Source organism: Culex pipiens, chromosome 1 (assembly GCF_016801865.2).
Source record: "Culex pipiens pallens isolate TS chromosome 1, TS_CPP_V2, whole genome shotgun sequence".
Classification (NCBI taxonomy): domain Eukaryota; kingdom Metazoa; phylum Arthropoda; class Insecta; order Diptera; family Culicidae; genus Culex; species Culex pipiens.
The window spans coordinates 44,034,878-44,053,838 of record NC_068937.1 but is presented as its reverse complement, the minus strand read 5'-3'; the positions used below and the strand labels follow the sequence as shown (position 1 = coordinate 44,053,838).

General features: G+C 38.6%; 1 protein-coding gene across 2 annotated transcripts; it reads left to right on the top strand.

Annotated features, from left to right (window-relative positions):
* Window positions 1–8,351: 8,351 nt before the first annotated feature.
* Window positions 8,352–10,252, top strand: LOC128092511 (uncharacterized). 2 transcript variants are annotated; one of them, XM_052706437.1, is made up of 3 exons: window positions 8,352–8,566; window positions 8,664–9,959; window positions 10,018–10,252. In XM_052706437.1, the coding sequence occupies exon 2, from the start codon at window positions 8,676–8,678 to the stop codon at window positions 9,843–9,845; it is 1,170 nt and encodes a 389-aa protein (XP_052562397.1). In that variant the 5' UTR covers window positions 8,352–8,566; window positions 8,664–8,675; the 3' UTR covers window positions 9,846–9,959; window positions 10,018–10,252. The 2 variants fall into 2 exon arrangements, with proteins under 2 accessions (XP_052562397.1, XP_052562396.1); XM_052706436.1 differs by having other exon boundaries at window positions 8,352–9,959.
* The last annotated feature ends 8,709 nt before the right edge of the window (window positions 10,253–18,961 follow it).

The window sequence follows — 18,961 nt, the reverse complement described above, 5'->3', positions numbered from 1 at the left end:
TAACGATGGGTCGCATGATGGACCCGGACATCATTTTTACTGAAATATCTGAGATCCGGCCTCCAAAAAGTGTATAAATAACACTTAAGTGTCAATAACTTTTGATAGGGTTGTCAGATCCTTGATGTTTTAGGCTCATTTGAAAGGTCTTTCGATTATCTAACTAACGATGGGCCGCATGATGGACCCGGACATCATTTTTACTGAAATATCTGAGATCCGGCCTCCAAAAAGTGTATAAATAACACTTAAGTGTCAATAACTTTTGATAGGGTTGTCAGATCCTTGATGTTTTAGGCTCATTTGAAAGGTCTTTCGATTATCTAACTAACGATGGGTCGTAGATGGACCCGGACATCATTTTTACTGAAATATCTGAGATCCGGCCTCCAAAAAGTGTATAAATTACACTTAAGTGCCAATAACTTTTGATAGGATTGTCAGATCCTTGATGTTTTAGGCTCATTTGAAAGGTCTTTTGATTATCTAACTAACGATGGGTCGCATGATGGACCCGGACATCATTTTTACTGAAATATCTGAGATCCGGCCTCCAAAAAGTGTATAAATTACACTTAAGTGCCAATAACTTTTGATAGGGTTGTCAGATCCTTGATGTTTTAGGCTCATTCGAAAGGTCTTTCGATTATCTAACTAACGATGGGCCGCATGATGGACCCGGACATCATTTTTACTGAAATATCTGAGATCCGGCCTCCAAAAAGTGTATAAATAACACTTAAGTGTCAATAACTTTTGATAGGGTTGTCAGATCATTGATGTTTTAGGCTCATTTGAAAGGTCTTTCGATTATCTAACCAACGATGGGTCGCATGATGGACCCGGACATCATTTTCATTGAAATATCTGAGATCCGGCCTCCAAAAAGTGTATAAATAACACTTAAGTGTCAATAACTTTTGATAGGGTTATCAGATCTTCAATGTTTTGGGCTCATTGGAAAGGTCTTTTTAATACCTTTCTGAAAATGTATAACATGACAGGGTTTCTTACAAAAACCACCCTTTTTACAATCTTCCGGGCATACGCCAAAATCGTTTTTTTAGCATAACTTTTGAAGTACTTAACTAAACTTGCTGATTTTAAATAGAGACCTATGGGACCCCAAGACGGATCGAATGAGACTAATACGGTCAAAATCCGTTCATCCAGTCCGGAGATAATCGAGTGACAATTTTTTTGTCCACCCACCTACACACATCCACACAGACATTTGCTCAGAACATGATTCTGAGTCGATAGGTATACGTGAAGGTGGGTCTACGAGGTCAAATTAAGAAGTTCATTTTTCGAGTGATTTTATAGCCTTTCCTCAGTAAAGTGAGGAAGGCAAAAAGGGAAAATTTCATTTAAAAAAAATATAAATGCTAATTATATAGAAAGAGGAAAAATGTAAAGCTAACAAGAAATATCTCCTTCTTTAAACTAAATTTTAAATAAAAGTATGAAGACTTCATTAAAATACTTAATTGTGAATTATTCAAAAAGGAAACAATTTACTATTGTGAAAAAAATATAGAGATACCTGATTTTTCGAAACAAATGATAATCTCTTATAGTAATATAAAAAAGGTAAAAAAATACATTTACATTTGTAAAAATTAGAAATAATTATAAAAAAACAGTAATAATTATGCCAAATCCATTATGCCAATCGTCCTTGATGGTTTTTGAACGAGTTATGCCAAACATCCATTATGCCAAATGTCCATTATGCCAAACGTCCCTGATGTCTTGGATCAATTATGCCAAACGTCCATTATGCCAAACGTCCTTCTTGAAAACCCGTTATGCCAAATGTCCATTATGCCAAATGGGATACACCCACCTGGAACCGGTTCCAGAGTGGCCAGATATGATCCAAATGGCATGCAACCTGTTCCGGAGCGTATGACTTGTATTTTTAGATATTATATATAGTTTGTTATGCATTAATCCATAGCTAAATCTAATAAATCTCCGGAGAGCCGGTTTGCCGGAAAATTTGTTCCTTTGGAATCGATTCCCAGGAACCAAAGTGGCCAAATCGGATCCGCATAGCACAGGTGCCTTTATAAACATCCATACCTTTCATTTGCGTCCAAAATAACGAAAATCGGTTGCAGAATGGATTTTTGCCAGCGTTTTCAATTCCGGGGTTATATGACCCCTTAACACCTTTAACGTAAATTTTTCTTAACACCCCAGAAAGGTTAAGTTTTCAAAATATCAAATTATCGGCGAAATATTTTTTTGTCAATGTAGAGTACTGCAATACAACGGAAGTTAACAAAAAAAATATTGTTGATCGATCTCAAATATTCAAAATATAATTTTAAACGCAGGAAAATGCATTTCAAATTATTTTAAGTTCATAAACTTCAAAAATAAAAATTAGCAATGGCCTTACCAGATTTTCAAAAAATATGTCCTTATTGAAAGCATTAATAATGAAAAAGCCTTGATAATTTTATTGTAAACACCCATGTTGTTTTCATGCTAAATTCTTTTAAAATACGATTAAATATTTGGGTGAAATCATAATATTTTGAATGAGAACTTAATCAAATCTATGAAGCATAAATAAAAACATTCAACAACCCCTTGCAATAAAAGCAACAAAAAATATAATAGAATCTAACAGTTTATGAATGCTTCAATAATTACAACAGTTTTCTACGAAACATTATTTCTCAAAAATATAAGTTTAAAAAAATAGTTTTGTATAGGTAATTAAGACTCTAACGCCCAAATTAAATAAAAACATGCAAAATATTCACACCTGCAATTTTCTAAAATTTTAAGGTTTTTTCTTTCCAATGCAAAAAGCAAAAAAAAACAGAAAAAGAAAGTTGAAAAATGGTTTTTTGGCGATTTTTTAGATTGAAGCAAAGAGGCGGGGTTGGGTTGCAGAGGTTAAAATTTGAGAAGAAAAAAATATCATTTCAGAAAAATGAATTTTAAATCATTGTCAGCTTATCGTCAAGCCCTGTAACGACCTAATAATTAATGTAAAACCAAGCCTTCATCCCTGTCCACTCTCGCTAAAGACCTGCCACAAGAATCGACCATCCGACCACCACCGAGCAGCGCTGTGCGCGGACACGATATCCAACCAGAAGATGGAGAGAAAATACTTTCAAAAAAAAATCTCCGCTAATAGTTGTGGCATCGAAGCAATGTTCGGTTTGATGGTAATGCACAGCTCACTTCCGCTCACTTTCTTTCCGCACCCGCAACCCTCGTTTTCCCACCCATTTTCCCACGTCCCACTATATCTCTAATGCCACTTCCGGGACCATTTCTCAACGGCAATGGAGGAGAAGTGATGGGAGGGGGGTCGATTCCTTTTCCCAGCACAGCACGAGATTTTTGCTTCCCGCTTTATGACACGCCAAGATGCAATCCCACACTGCTGCTGCTGGGTTGGTTCCCGTTGGAGTTTCCGGACTCTTCCCAGTCTCTGGGATAAATGCGGTAAGAGCTTCCGGCAGCCGGAAGGGATGTTGCATAGCTGCTGCTTCTCTGCATCCAGAACTAGTAGCGCAGTGCGAGCTCGCCAGGAAAATAGAAACATTCCTCATCTTTGCGAAACGTTTATTACAAGCTTACCCAGGGTGTAGGGCAGAGGGGCGTAAAATCGGTCTATTTGCTGGACAAATGTTTCCTTAAGATTTTTGGACCAACTTTGTTGAAGATCGAGAGCCGATAGGATGTCATCCCGAAGAGTAACAGTTGTTTGAAGATTTTGTGAGGGGCAATCCACTTTGGGATTAGAACAAGTTTTAACCAATAAAAGTCCGAAAGAAGGATCCTCCACCCTAGTCACCCCAGTCTGTTGCTGTTGGGGTTGCTGTTTTTGAAGTCTATCAAAAGTTAAACAGTTAATTGCAACTGAAACGAACGGGAAGGACTTGAACGATACACACGTGTGTTTGCGTTTGTGTGTGTGTGTGCAATGTGTGCATGTGTGAGGTTATGTTTGTGGACCGGTGCCAACTTCGGCAAAGAGAGTTTAGTTTAGACAGTCAAAGTATATTACGAGGGGATATATTCAAAGTTTTTGGCACACAGAGCGCTGGGTGTTGCAGTTTTGTCGAGGAAAAGTTCTAAACTAATTTTAAACTATGTGCAGCCAGCTTTGGGACTAGTGTGTATGTTTGTGTGCAGAATTGGAGGGGAATGCGTTTGGGAAATTTGCACTAACAAAGTTAGGCAAAACTGTTGATCAAAGAATATTGAAACCTACCAGCGGATATCAAATATGACGTTGGTGGTGCATACTAGATATATGCATCCAAAGTAATTTCAGAATGTATGAGCTTTAGTCTTGCGTATCATTAATCTTTATAAGGATTTTTTGAATTTTAGGTTGAAAAACAACCTCCGATAACACTGATTAACAAAAAGTGACAAAAATGACTGCGCTGGTTCAACTCGAGGGAAAACATGAAGTTTGGGGTCCCCAGAAACACGTGCACTTCGATTTTTTTTTTTATATTTGGACAGGGCCGAATGGTTTTTCTCCAAAGTTTGTATGGAGAATTAGTGCAGTTCAGTTCTCTTACATATTGCATGCAATTTTTGGATTGTATGCAAGAGCGACGAACCGCCCTAATTCTCCATACTAACTTTGGAGGAAACCCGTTCGGCCCTGTCTAAATATTTTCAAAAAATCAAATTGCCCATGTTTCTGGGGACCCCAAACTTCATGCTTCCCTCGAGTTGAGTCTACGCAGAAATTTTGTTGGTTGTTGTAATCATTGACACAGTTTATACCAAAAGGTTATCTTAAACAACAAATGAAATCCAAACATATTCCATATATCGTCTTTTTTGTGATATCTTGTGACAACGACCATTTTGGTCGAAAATGAGTTAATGTTGACGTTTTGTTAAACTCAGCAATCTTGTAAGGTTTGTGCAGTGCTTACTAACAAGTTGTCATATCCAATAAACCAACAAATTATAAATTAAATTAAATTTTGGTAACAAACAACAACCAAAAATTCTTCTGCTTCTGCGGTATAGAAGCGCGCGTGAACTCTAATTATTGACGCAAGCGAAAGTATTTTTCAAAACGTCAAAAAATGTGTCCAGAAATCAGAAAGCAAAAATCATATTTTTTGAATCGTTTTTAAATTTTCAGGTAATTTAAAATCTTTTAAAATATAAGAATAAAAGTTCACAGCACCGCAATGATTGCAAAACAACAACGTCGGAGGTTCACAAAAAAAAGAAATATTTAATCAAGCCCACAAATTCTGGGTATGATTTTAAAAGCAGGAAAATAGGCGCGGGGCATGAACTCCAAAAAATATTTGCAACGGCCTTACTGGAAATAGAAATCTAATCAACAAGAAACATTTTAATGTTCTTGTTGATAAGACTGCTAGTAAGGCCGTTGCAAATATTTTTTGGAGTTCATGTCTCTCGCCTCTTACCAATGTCAAGGGTGGGGGCTTAAAAATAAAAAAAAGACCGTTTTAAAATTAAATTTACTAGCCAAGGTTTCAAAATTTTAATAAAAAAAAGTGTTATAAAATGCATCGTACACCTGTCCAGTTATTTTGCAATCATTAGTTTCCAATAAATCTAAGTATTGGCAAAATTTTTATTTTGAAATTTCTCTGCAAACATGCAATTTTTCAACCTGGTTCCACCTACATTAGTTTGTATAGAATGTTGACGTATAACCATTAAAATTTCATCCGATTTGGTTGATCCAGTAACGAGTAATGTAGAAAAACGTAAAAAATCTCGATTTTGCTCTGGGCGGGAAGGGGTTAATCCAGTCCAAACATGCTGAATATGATTATCAATGCAGAAAATGCATTTTAGATTGTTTTCAGTTGATTTAACTTCTAAAAAAAAGCAAAGTAATCCACTTTAACGACCCCCGGGTCTTTTGTGGTCTCTGTTGCAAGTTTCTGCTCATTTCTAGGCGTCCGAAGGTTATGTGTGGTGAGTCACCCAAAACCTCTTTTACGCAAATGGACCGACGTTTTACTTCACCATCCGGAAGGCGTGGTCAGGCAAATATCGTCTCGAAAAATGCCACCGAGTCCGTCTGGGATTGAACCCAGGCCTTACTGGGGTAAGAGGCTACCACGCTAGCCACTACACCGCCGGACCCGGCATTTAACTTCTATTTTCATTAAAATTTTGAAGTTTTTTGAAAATATTTTTTTTTTGCCCCCTGATTTTTCGGACAAAATAAGAAGGGAGGGGCATCATAAACTTTGGAAAATATTTGCAACGGCTTAATTGTAATTGCAAAATAAAATTTAGGTCGCTGCTTTTCCGGGCCTTTTTTTAAAAAAAGGGTGAGGGGGACAACTTAAACTTAACAAAACTTCATATAATTTTGACGACACATTTCGTGAGTTGTGTTTGTAACGAGAAGGCTAACACAGCTGTCCCAATTCGTCCCATGTGAAAAACCTGCTTCTTCTTCTCCACACGTTTTCGCGGCTTTCGCGCGTTTTTTTTTTTCCTTTCTCCTCCTCCTTCCGTCGCCGATCGCAGCAACAGTTGCTTTTTGCTTCACTGGGAGGTTCATCGATCGAAGCAACCTGGCTGCGGTGACAGCAAGTGGTGCCAATTTTCCACCGACCGTTGAAGACTCAACATCCTCCCCCCGGGCTGGGGGCAGACCCAGCAGCAGCAGGTTCGTTGTTCAGGATAGGGAGGACGGCCAGTTTGGTGATTGACCGCCGTACCCGTAGTGCTGCCGACTTGCACATCAGCCGTTCGGACTAGGCCATCGGGCCCTGGGTAGGTTTTCGTCACGACTCCCAGCTTCCAGCGGTGCAGCGGCACCGCTTCCGTGTCCTTCAGTAGAACTACCATTCCCGGCCAGTTCTTTCCCCTTGGCTGCAGACTAGTAAGGTATTCGTTCTTCCAGACCTTCCAGGTGTTCTCTCGAAGACTTTGAAGATGCCTGCCACTTGGACAACCGGTTCGTCGGGATTTCTTCGTGGATTGGCTCAGGGATGACCGTGAGCGACCTCACGATCGCGAAATGACTCGGCATCAAGACCTCCGGATCCGAGGGGTCGGACGACATCGCGAACAGCGGCCGGTAGTTAAGCACGGCTTCAACATCGGCCAGCACGGTGGCGTACTACTCAAAGGTGAGTTGAGCATTTTTCAAAATCCGCATGAGGTGATATTTTGTGCTTTTTACAGCCGCTTTTCAAAGTCCCCCGCAGTTCGGTGCACCAGGAGGGACCCAACTCCTCGTGATGTTCCGGACTGTCAACCGTCCGTCGAGAAGCCAGAACTGTCTTCTCAAGATGGCAAGCAAGGCCGACGGCCCCGCGTGCAGGTGCTCCTCATGATGGGTGCCAGACACTGGAGCTGGGACAGTGCGTACCACCTGGCTGTCCGTCCGGAACGAAAGCTTGAGCGAAACGATGACCTTGACCACCAACCGCGACAACAGTCTGCAACCGAGCAGTTCAAACCGGTGGATGTCGAGCTGCTTGTTGGGTGCCACCTTGAATTTGCTGCAAAGCAGCCGCATTTCGGTCTTTCCATTCGGCAGAAGGCTTCGGATGTAGATCAACGCACCGTATGCCAGCTTCGAGGCATCGCTGTAGTCGTGGAGCTAAGGGCCGATACTGCCAGCACCGATTACGTACCGAGGGACAGTCCCATCCCAGGTAGGTCTCGCGCATATCCGGTAGGTTGTTCTCCAACATAATGTGTCCACTTTTCAGGAGCCTAAAGAACATGGACACTCCGAGCAGCAAGTCGATGCGGTCCGGAGTCTGGAAGTCGGTATCGGCCAGCTGGATGCACCCCGGAATCGGCCAGTCAGCGAAGTTTATCGGCGACGACGGAATCAGCTAAGTCACTCGGGGCACGATCAAGCACTGAAACTTCACCGCGAAGATGTTGTACCAGGACTGGAGCTTTTGCCATAGACTCTTAAATAAAGTTGACCTGCGAACCGTTGTCCAGCAGGACTCGGCACAGCACAGGGGTGTGGGTGGGTGTGGTTGCACGTCGCCTCAGTTGTCGACGGCGACTGTTGTTGGCCAGCGGGTTGGACTGCTGGCGCCGGGTACTTTGGTGGGGCAGTGCTCTACTGCGGTGTGGACTTCGTCACAGGTTCAGCCTTCGCGGCATTGTTGGCACTTGCCACACGAGTTCTTTGACGAGCATTTCTTCCAGCTGGGCCCACTGCGCAAACAGTTGAAGCACAGATTCTTGCTTCGGACCTTCTTTCTGCGCTGGGCCACCGTCAGGCCAGTTAGATTGGCGCAACGGAAGGTGAGGTGGCTCTCTCCGCAGACTCCGTTAGCTGCTTCCTGCTTCTTCTCCACACGTTTTCGCGCATTTTTTTTCTTTCTTTTCCGTCGCCGATGGCAGCAACAGTTGCGTTTTGCATCAGAGGGTGGTTCGTCGATCAAAGCAACCTGGCTGCGGTGACAGCAAGTGTTGCCAATTTTATTGATTGTAGTAACCAACCAAACACCAACCACCCAAAACAACGTTACCAGGGCCGGCCGTAACCATGGTAGCCATAGTAACGAGAAAATAACAATCTGAGAGGGATGTAGGTCAAGTGCAGTCCCCATATTCAGCCATACCCGCTTGGGACGTTGGTGAGATTAGACGCACTTACTAATTTCTCTCTCTCTCTCTCATTTCAGATAGCCGGAGAAATGGGCGCCAAGATGTCTCGCCGTAAAGGGCGGAAGGCCGCGGAAGAGGTCGTGCAGTTAGCCACTCCGGAGATTCGAGTGGACGAAACGGACGTTGACCGGGTTGCGGGTGGCGGACGGGTTGACGGGGGAATCGATTCGGCGGGGGGCGCTTCCGAACCGGTTCCGCCGGTTTCGGTAACAAAATTTATTGATTCTTGTTTTGATCATTCCGTTGAACCGGCGGATCCGGTTCCGGAAGCCCCGGTGGTAATTGAAATTTTACTAAATAACCCTTTGGAAAATACTGCGGCGGTTCCGATTCCGGAACCGTCCGTAGATCAAAATTCTTTGTTGACCTATTTGTCTTTTTCAGGGGTAAGCCAGGGCCAAATTGATGAGGTTGTTCCGATTCCGGATCCGCCGGTTCCGGAAACAAAATTTATTGATTCTTGTTTTGACCACTCCGTTGGACCGGCGGATCCGGTTGCGGAATCTCCGACGGTAATTGAAATTTCTATAAATAACGTTTCGGCCACTGCTACGGTGGTTCCGATTCCGGAACCGCCTGTAGATCCAAATTTTTCAATGACGAACTTATCTCTTTCAGGGGTATGCCAGGGCAAAATTGATGAGATTACCGCTATTCCGATACCGGATCCACCGGTCACGGAACAAAATTCAATTGTCAATCCTTTGGTTGATTCCGAAAGACCGGTGGATCTGGTTGAGGAATCTCCGGTAATCGATTCAGTTGCTTTTTCGGAATCTACTGCGGCGGTTTCCACTTTGAAACCGCGCGCAGAACGCTATGTTCGCAAAACTGATTTGTCCTTTTCAGACTCTTCGGAGGGAATTCCGGAACCTTCAAATTTAAATATTTCGCTAAATTCTAAAAAATCCGCTCGATTTTCAGATTTAGCCCAGATTAAAGAGTTCACAGTGTCGGAATCTTCAATTCCGACCCTGTATTTGGTTCCTTTAAAAGGTTGCCCGGAAACGGTGCCGGAACTGCCTCCACAAAATTCAAATGAAGTAAAATATTTTTGGTGTTACACCTGTCAAAATTCCCGTACTAATTCTTTGCCCTGGTTGCTGCGATTGCGGTATTCTAAATTCTCGATGTGGTTGCGCCATTTGTTTTGTGGTTCGATGTTTTGCGCTGTTATTAGTTTGGTTGTTTTTGTTTGAATTGTTTAATCTTTTTTTTCTCGTTTCATGAGCTGTTTCTTGTTTAGAGCGTTTCTTAGTTACCGATGATGAGATGATTGGACTGGAGATTTCAGAGTAGAGTAAATATTATTGGTGTGTTTTAGATATTTTTTTGTCAAATCAAAAGTTTTACTTTATTTGGTTATTTCAGATGACGATGACGATGATGGCGTTGATGATGATTATATGACGAGCAAGACGATGATGCAGATGATGGATGACAACTATATGAGATGAATTTTGGATGGATTAGAAAAGTATATTTTTAGATCGTAAATTTTCAACAAATAATTACAAATAAATCGTTTTGATATTATAGATGCCAAATTACTGGACCGGACTACGATACCGACGGAGAGGCCTTTTTGAAGATCTGGAAGACTGAAGATTTTTTTCTTTAAATGACATGTATTATATTTTTGTAATCTTGTTTTGCATTGTTTGAAATACATTTTTTGAAAACAAAATTGTGTTGTTTTATTCAATGAATGTGAGAAACTGATAAATTTCTGCTGGAACATGTATTTGCTTTGGTTTATCTTTTATTTAGTAAGGCTAGTACATATTTTAGTTTAAAAAAATCGCTCGTGATTCTGAAAGATGCAGGGAGGACAAACGAATGAATAAAACATTGCTCGAAATTCAATTTCCAATTTTTTAAGAAAAAAAAAATTCATGATGATTATAATTATAACATTTATACATGAGCAATTTTCTACCTACCGGAAATGGATTTTATTTGTATATTTTGATTTGGCTCAAACTTTGTTGGGTCTTTCCTATGACCAAAGAAGTTATTTTGTGTCATTGGTTCACCCATACAAGTCTCCATACAATTTTGGCAGCTGTACATACAAAAATGGTACGTAAATATTCAAATATCTGTGAGCAACTCTCTACGAAATCGGCCGATTTCGACCATTTTTATTTTTTGTATTTTTTTGATTTGACTCAAACTTTGTGGGGGCCTTCCCTATGACCAAATATGCTATTTTGTGTCATTGGTTCACCCATACAAGTCTCCATACAATTTTGGCAGCTGTCCATACAAAAATGGTATGTAAATATTCAAACAGCTGTAACTTTTGAGTGAATTTTTTGATTAATTTGGTGTCTTCGGCAAAGTTGTAGGTATTGTTGAGGACTTTTGAGAAAAAAAAAATAGGTACACGGAAAAAAATGAGCATTTTTTTATCAACTTTTTTTTCACTAAAACTCAATTTCCCAAAATACGTATTTTTTGATTTTCGAGATTTTTTTATATGTTTTTTCCGCAACTTTTGAGCCATAGAGAAACATGGTCAAAAAATCTGCCGCCGAGTTATGAATTTTTGAAAAAATAGTGATTTTTGGAAAAAATTGAAGTTTCATGCAAAAACAAGTTCCACATTATTTTTTTAATGCAAAATTGAATTTACAATCGAAAAGTACTTTACATATTTTTTGATAAAGAGCTCCGTTTTCTAGATATAGCCACCGAAAATTTGATTTTAGCGAAATATTAGCAGTTTTTCTATTTTTAAAAATATTCAAAAAATAGTGACCATTTCAATATTTTTTTTTTTGAAAGTTCAAAAAATTTGCTATAAAATCTTCTAAGAGACATTGAAGATTGGACCTCTGGTTGCTGAGATACAGCGTCTTAAACAAAAAGAAACACGGAAATTGATATTTTCTAAGTCTCACCCAAACAGCCCACCATTTCCTAATGTCGATATCTCAGCAACTACTGGCCCGATTTTAAATGTTAAAACATGAAACATTCGTAAAATTTTCCGATCTTTTTGAAAAAAATATTTTGAAAAAAATTAAATCAAGACTAACATTTAAAATAGGCCAAACATTGAATATTACGCCCTTTTAAAATGTTAGTCTTGATTTAAAAGTTTTCAAAAAATCTCATCATTCTGAGATTGTAAGGTTTAGAAGATATGAATGTGGTGAGAAAGGAATGATACGGAATCATACTGAGTTTGGTAGAGAAGTGTTCAAAGTAACTTTCAACAAATTTTGATATGTTGTAAACTACTAAAATGTTGATGGCGGTTGATAGATTGCTCAATACAGACTTTCGAAAATTAATCGGAATTATAATATTTAACAATAAACTGAATAATTCACTAACTTAAATTATTATTATCACCTCTAGCTAACTCAAGTCTCAAGGGCTCTATGAATAAATAATCTCGCAAAAAGATCAAACTTTTCGCTACCAATCCACCCAAAACATCTCCAGGAGGAATCGCAACGCAACTGCCGCGCCACACTGCTGCCGCTAGCACCGGAAAGAGTGTGTAAACGATACCATAATAACAAACAATAATAATAAGTAGCTACAATTAAAGATTTCTCAAATTGCCACCACCATCTCCGCCCCGAGGGGGCTCAACACTCTGCGGTGTGACAGCATCACCCAGAAAAAGGAGCTTAATTTGAGGAAAATATAAAATGAAGAAGAAGAAGAAGAAGAGGAAGCCGACGGTTGATGACACCGTCGGAAAATTTTCCACCCTGGCATACTTTAGGGAGAGTGCGGGGTTGGAAAATCACAGTTGGGAAAATAAGCCTTAGTGACACCCACCGTCCCACCGCAACGCCCAATCGGGCTTGACGACACTGCTGGCGGGCGATTCGACAGGGAAAACTTGGACTGGGCAAAAAGAAGAAGAAAAAGGCGCTGCAATATACAAGTGGAATAATATTAATTCTGGAACTTCATTAAAAGCAAGTGGCGGGCGATTAAATTAATGTTTTTTTCGGCTCGTTTTGTCCCGGTGGCAGCATCACGGAGATTGTGGGTGGATGTTTTGTTTGAATTGTGCCTTTCGGACAGGGGAAAGGTGAAAAGTTAGGTTAGAAATGAAGAAGTCGCACGTTAGATGAGCTGCTCGCCGGTGGCAGTTGGATTTGCCTAGAGGAAAATCAGACCCATTCAATTTTTATTGCATCTTTTTCATTGGTGTATTAGCTTAACAAAAATTGAGGAACATTTTTTTTAAGCTGTAGGAGAATAATATCATCAATTCACACCATCAAAACTAATGGACTAGGTAAAAAGGGTAAGAAAAGCAAAAAGGGGAGGAGAGTCAATGCTGAAACACATAAACTCATCAAAATTGTATTTGAAAATGATGATATTTTCAAAAAAATCAAAAACGCCAAATTTTAGGAGTTGAACCAGCTTAAACCCCAACCAATACAAATGAAGTCCCATCAGGTTCCGCCTACCGGAGCCGGCAAACGCCCAGAGTTGGCCAAATGTTGCCCCGGTTTGCGCGTCACCTGCGCTGTCCCGTCATCGTCGTTTGAGATTAAAACACCCCCCCGGAATGATTATTGCGCGAGCAGTTACACTGTCTGGCGGCGGGAAATAAGAAGAGGAAAGATAAAATTAGATTTGAAACTTCCCTTGGCCGTTTTGCGTCCCCTCAAGGAGGGGTGGTTTTCTTGAGTGACCCAATTCAAGCCTCTTCCTCTCAAATTTCCTGTGAAGCAACTTCAGCAACAGTGAGGACAGAGTGAGAGCATGAAGTAATTTTCCCATTGTTGGGCGTCGTAATCTATCGCCCAGGATTGTCCAGCTTGGTCCAGGCCTTTTGTTGTTGGGAAATGTAGCGTGAAAATTAATAATCTTTCGGACGGAAAAATCTTTTGATATTCATCTGGGCGAGATCTTTTGTTGTCGAGAGGGGAGGAGTTCATCATCTGCTTTTCTGCATTTTTTTTGTCTGACGGAGAGGAATTTCTTTTGATTCTGTTTGGATGAATAATGCGATGTAATTGGTGGGAAAATCTGGATGATGTCCGCTTTTTTTAATCGCGGCAGAATTAATTATGATATTTCAATTATGTTCACTTGAATGATGTAATTTATCGAAAGATGCGATCGAATGAAACTTGTAGGATATTCATTATTATTTTTTAATTATTCAATTTTTTTCTATTTTTATCGTTTCTCTTCTGTTCTTCTGTTCTTCTGTTCTGAGTAGTGCGGTGCCTGTGGGGACGCGCAGTCCTGTTTTTTTGTGTTATTTTCCGTCTATTTGTGTTACTGTTCGAGGAGTGCATAATTGACAAAGGGAGCGCGTGGTTGAAAAAAATATTCGGAGTGAAAAGTGATTTCTTTTGTGATTTTCAAAGCCCTTCCTGTATCATCGTTGATCGGAAGGCACGGCGTCGGGTGGATTGTGTTTAAATTTTTCGAATAAGGTTTATTTTTTTTCGCGGTGAAAAAGCCACGAAAGACGCACTGACAATTTGGATCGTTGAGTTAATAGTGGAGCAAAATAACTGTGTGTGAGTGATTTTGTGTGTTAACCAGAAAGACCTTCCAATAGCATCGTTGCTCGGAAGGCTCGCCGACGGGTCTGTTATGAAAGTCCTCCCCATAGCGTCGTAGCTCGGGAGGCATCGAAAAACCAATACCTTATCCTACTAACCCAAAAAAAAAATTAATCACGTGATGCTTGAAGGAGATGCTGTGGATTCAACGGTCTCAAGCGGTATCAACAAGTATATAGCGAAAAACTATGTGCTTGATGAGTCTGGAACTTCAACTATCGGACTAACATTCCTCCCTTTCGTTGAACTGCAGGCTTCTTGGGAGAGCGCCGGTATTGACTAATAAAGTCGGGGTCTTCAGGGGTTAAACAGTGAACGGATGGTTGGCTCCCACTGATAATTTTTGATTCATTGTTTAACTTCAGCTGATCTGTCAATAACGGAGTAGCAGCTCATTGGCAGTCAACCATGCTCATGCTCATGCTCATGTTCTTCTGTTCTTCTGTTCTTCTGTTCTTCTGTTCTTCTGTTCTTCTGTTCTTCTGTTCTTCTGTTCTTCTGTTCTTCTGTTCTTCTGTTCTTCTGTTCTTCTGTTCTTCTGTTCTTCTGTTCTTCTGTTCTTCTGTTCTTCTGTTCTTCTGTTCTTCTGTTCTTCTGTTCTTCTGTTCTTCTATTTGCTCTGGATATTTTATTTTCATACGAATACACAGTAAAAAAAAGTAATTTTTCTTCAAAATCTACAATTAGAAGTTTTAATTTCTTGATCAAATATGGCGAATCAACCTCTCGTCAAAACCACAATCGTTCATCCAACGGCAACAACCCGGTCGACGACGGTGACACGGCGAAACCGGTTCTAATTAGAGACCAAAACGGCCCGCGGCGTAAAATAGTGATGATTATTCAGTGCGTTCAGCTTATTGCTTTGGGGATGCGGATCGTTGCGCCGGTACCGGCAACTGCTGACGGAACAACGTCATCGAGGACGATTACGGGGCGCAACAATCGCGCAACAGATGCACCCCCCGGAGGGACAGATCAGAGTTTGTACGCGATTGTAGGGTGAGTGAGGATTATTTTGACAAATGATGAGTTGCGTAAACTAAGCGTCGCTTCGGAATTTTATGATTTTATGATTTTATGATTTTATGATTTTATGATTTTATGATTTTATGATTTTATGATTTTATGATTTTATGATTTTATGATTTTATGATTTTATGATTTTATGATTTTATGATTTTATGATTTTATGATTTTATGATTTTATGATTTTATGATTTTATGATTTTATGATTTTATGATTTTATGATTTTATGATTTTATGATTTTATGATTTTATGATTTTATGATTTTATGATTTTATGATTTTATGATTTTATGATTTTATGATTTTATGATTTTATGATTTTATGATTTTATGATTTTATGATTTTATGATTTTATGATTTTATGATTTTATGATTTTATGATTTTATGATTTTATGATTTTATGATTTTATGATTTTATGATTTTATGATTTTATGATTTTATGATTTTATGATTTTATGATTTTATGATTTTATGATTTTATGATTTTATGATTTTATGATTTTATGATTTTATGATTTTATGATTTTATGATTTTATGATTTTATGATTTTATGATTTTATGATTTTATGATTTTATGATTTATGATTTTATGATTTTATGATTTTATGATTTTATGATTTTATGATTTTATGATTTTATGATTTTATGATTTTATGATTTTATGATTTTATGATTTTATGATTTTATGATTTTATGATTTTATGATTTTATGATTTTATGATTTTATGATTTTATGATTTTATGATTTTATGATTTTATGATTTTATGATTTTATGATTTTATGATTTTATGATTTTATGATTTTATGATTTTATGATTTTATGATTTTATGATTTTATGATTTTATGATTTTATGATTTATGATTTATGATTTTATGATTTTATGATTTTATGATTTTATGATTTTATGATTTTATGATTTTATGATTTTATGATTTTATGATTTTATGATTTTATGATTTTATGATTTTATGATTTTATGATTTTATGATTTTATGATTTTATGATTTTATGATTTTATGATTTTATGATTTTATGATTTTATGATTTTATGATTTTATGATTTTATGATTTTATGATTTTATGATTTTATGATTTTATGATTTTATGATTTTATGATTTTATGATTTTATGATTTTATGATTTTATGATTTTATGATTTTATAATTTTATGATTTTATGATTTTATGATTTTAATCTGAAGCTGTGATTGTCTTCGCATACCTAATCAAAAAAAGTCCTGAACAAAAATAAAATAAAGCCAGTATCTATTACACCAAATTTATTGCTAGCAATCATTGTAATAGTTTACCAATTTCTCATTGTACCTCTCTTAAAAACGAGTGCCCAACGGTCCATGTTATTGGGCCCAACTGGTGCGCGACTTACGAGCCCAAGTGTCCAACCGGAACCCGGAATGCCCGAAGAGGGGTACCTTCTTCTTCCATTTAATTTTATAGTTGTACCCATTCTGGTAAATAAATGAAATCTAATTTCAAACCCCCGACTCGTCACAACACTCTTCGCCAGCCCAAGAGAGGGAAACACAATAGGACTTTTGCCCAGTGTCCTGTTACGGTGACCGGTCCTTCCCGGAGCCTTGAAAGGACACCCGACACAGTTAAGGCCAGAGCAGAAGGCACACGGCAGAATCACAAATGAAGTGAATCCAATTCCAATGGAATGTGTCCTCCTTTTTCTGTCTCTTTGTTTGAGTTCGCTGCAGCCAGGGGTTTCCTATTATAATGCAGTTTAAATTTTTAAATTACTGAAACTTGCAAAGAATCACAAACAAGAGACGCAGCCCCCGTGCTGGAGAGGACACTTCTGGGCAAGCTCCTGTGGAAAACGGTACGATAAATTTGGATGGTTTCCTCTCTTTGGGTTGTGGCACGAGTGCAGTTTGTTTTGTTAGGCTGAATCAGCAAAAAAATATAAAAAAGGTTGACAACCCAAAAACTAAATTAAAAAAAAAATCAAACAAATTTAATAATAAAAATATACAAATGAACCATTCAACAAATGAACAAATGAAGAACTGAACAAATGAACAAATGAACAAATGAACAAATGAACAAATGAACAAATGAACAAATGAACAAATGAACAAATGAACAAATGAACAAATGAACAAATGAACAAATGAACAAATGAACAAATGAACAAATGAACAAATGAACAAATGAACAAATGAACAAATGAACAGATGAACAAATCTATTTTTTGTGGTAATTTTAACTCTAATTTTAAAAAATAAGGCCTAAAATGATGAATAATTTCAAAAAATAAATTAAATCATGTCACAATTGACGAAATTTCAGTTTAAAAGTGTTTAAACTCGATCCAGTCTAGTCCCCCGTTTAAATTCCGAAACGAAAGAGAAATGGACTCCACTTTCGGGGCAACCAGAGAGCCTGCACAAGTGGACAATCTGACAATAATCTGTTTGTAGTGAACTGCCGTCCCAACACCAACAAACGGTCAGCTGTCTCTTTTCCAAGAACAGACCAAAGGGTTGGAAATTGTTCGTTTTTCAAGGGTTAGGAAGAAACCAGAAGTGCCACGAACAGGAATCAATTCCGGACGGTGGAGTCCTTTTTCAATCTGGGTTGTTTTTTTTTTTTTCTTTTTTTCATCCTCCCCTTGTTGGGTATTATTTTCCCGAGCCAAAAGTTTGGGCGTGACTTGCAGCACTAATGCAACCCGTTTCCGCTTTCAGGATGTTCCGGAAAAGGTCAGCACCAGGCACCAGGAGGCGATGATGGCGTTAATTCAATTTTCTCCGATTTGGTCGGGGATCAAAGTGAGAGCCGAGCACTTTGAATTTAATTGGAATCATTCCATTAAGGAGGGAGATGGAAAAGTTTTGAGGACTTTAGGACAAAAAAAAAGCTTGAAAGAGTGCTCCTTTAATTTGTTTCTAGCGTGTGCAATTGCAAAATTCTTCATGCTTTATAATTAAATTCATCGTTGCCTTGGCAAAGGATTGCAAACCAGCTGCTTTCCCATTCATTACTTGCAACTATTGCCACAATCAAATCCTTTGTGAGGGGAAAGAATGCCCCTTTTTTCCCAAGCTATAGTAACAACATTTCAGCAGCTTTTCGACATCACTCCACGTGAGCTTACACGTGCACGAACGAGCATACAGATTTAATTACACACACCAGCCAGTGCTACAATCCTGCTCGACCGAGCATCACAAAACGGGGAAAACTAATGAAAATATTTCCTTCAACACACACACAATATGCTCTCTGCTATGTCGGTCTGTCTGTCACTCGGAATGGGTACGAACTCTGCCAGGATTGAGGGGTCACTAAGAAAAATTAAAAATAAATTCTAAATTTCCTTAAATTGTTAAAATTTGCAGCTTTTTCAATTCATCAAGCAGAACTGTTTCAAATTACACAGAACTATACGTAAAATTAAACATGTAACTTTTACCAGTGCAAAACAAGACAAACGACCTGCTGCACAGCAGTCACCTTCTGGAAGCGCTTTATCATAATTACTGAAGTCGTACACGTGGCGGTGAAACTGTGTGTCTGTGTGTGTGAGCGAAAAAGCTGCTTTTTACAGTATCAAGCCGACATGTTTCTCACAAGGGGGAATGGTGGAAATCATATTACTTTCATCGCTTCATCTGTTCATTTGTTTGGGGAAAAGTGTTTTTTATTGGGTTTTATTGAAATTTCCAGAACATAATGATCACTTCGA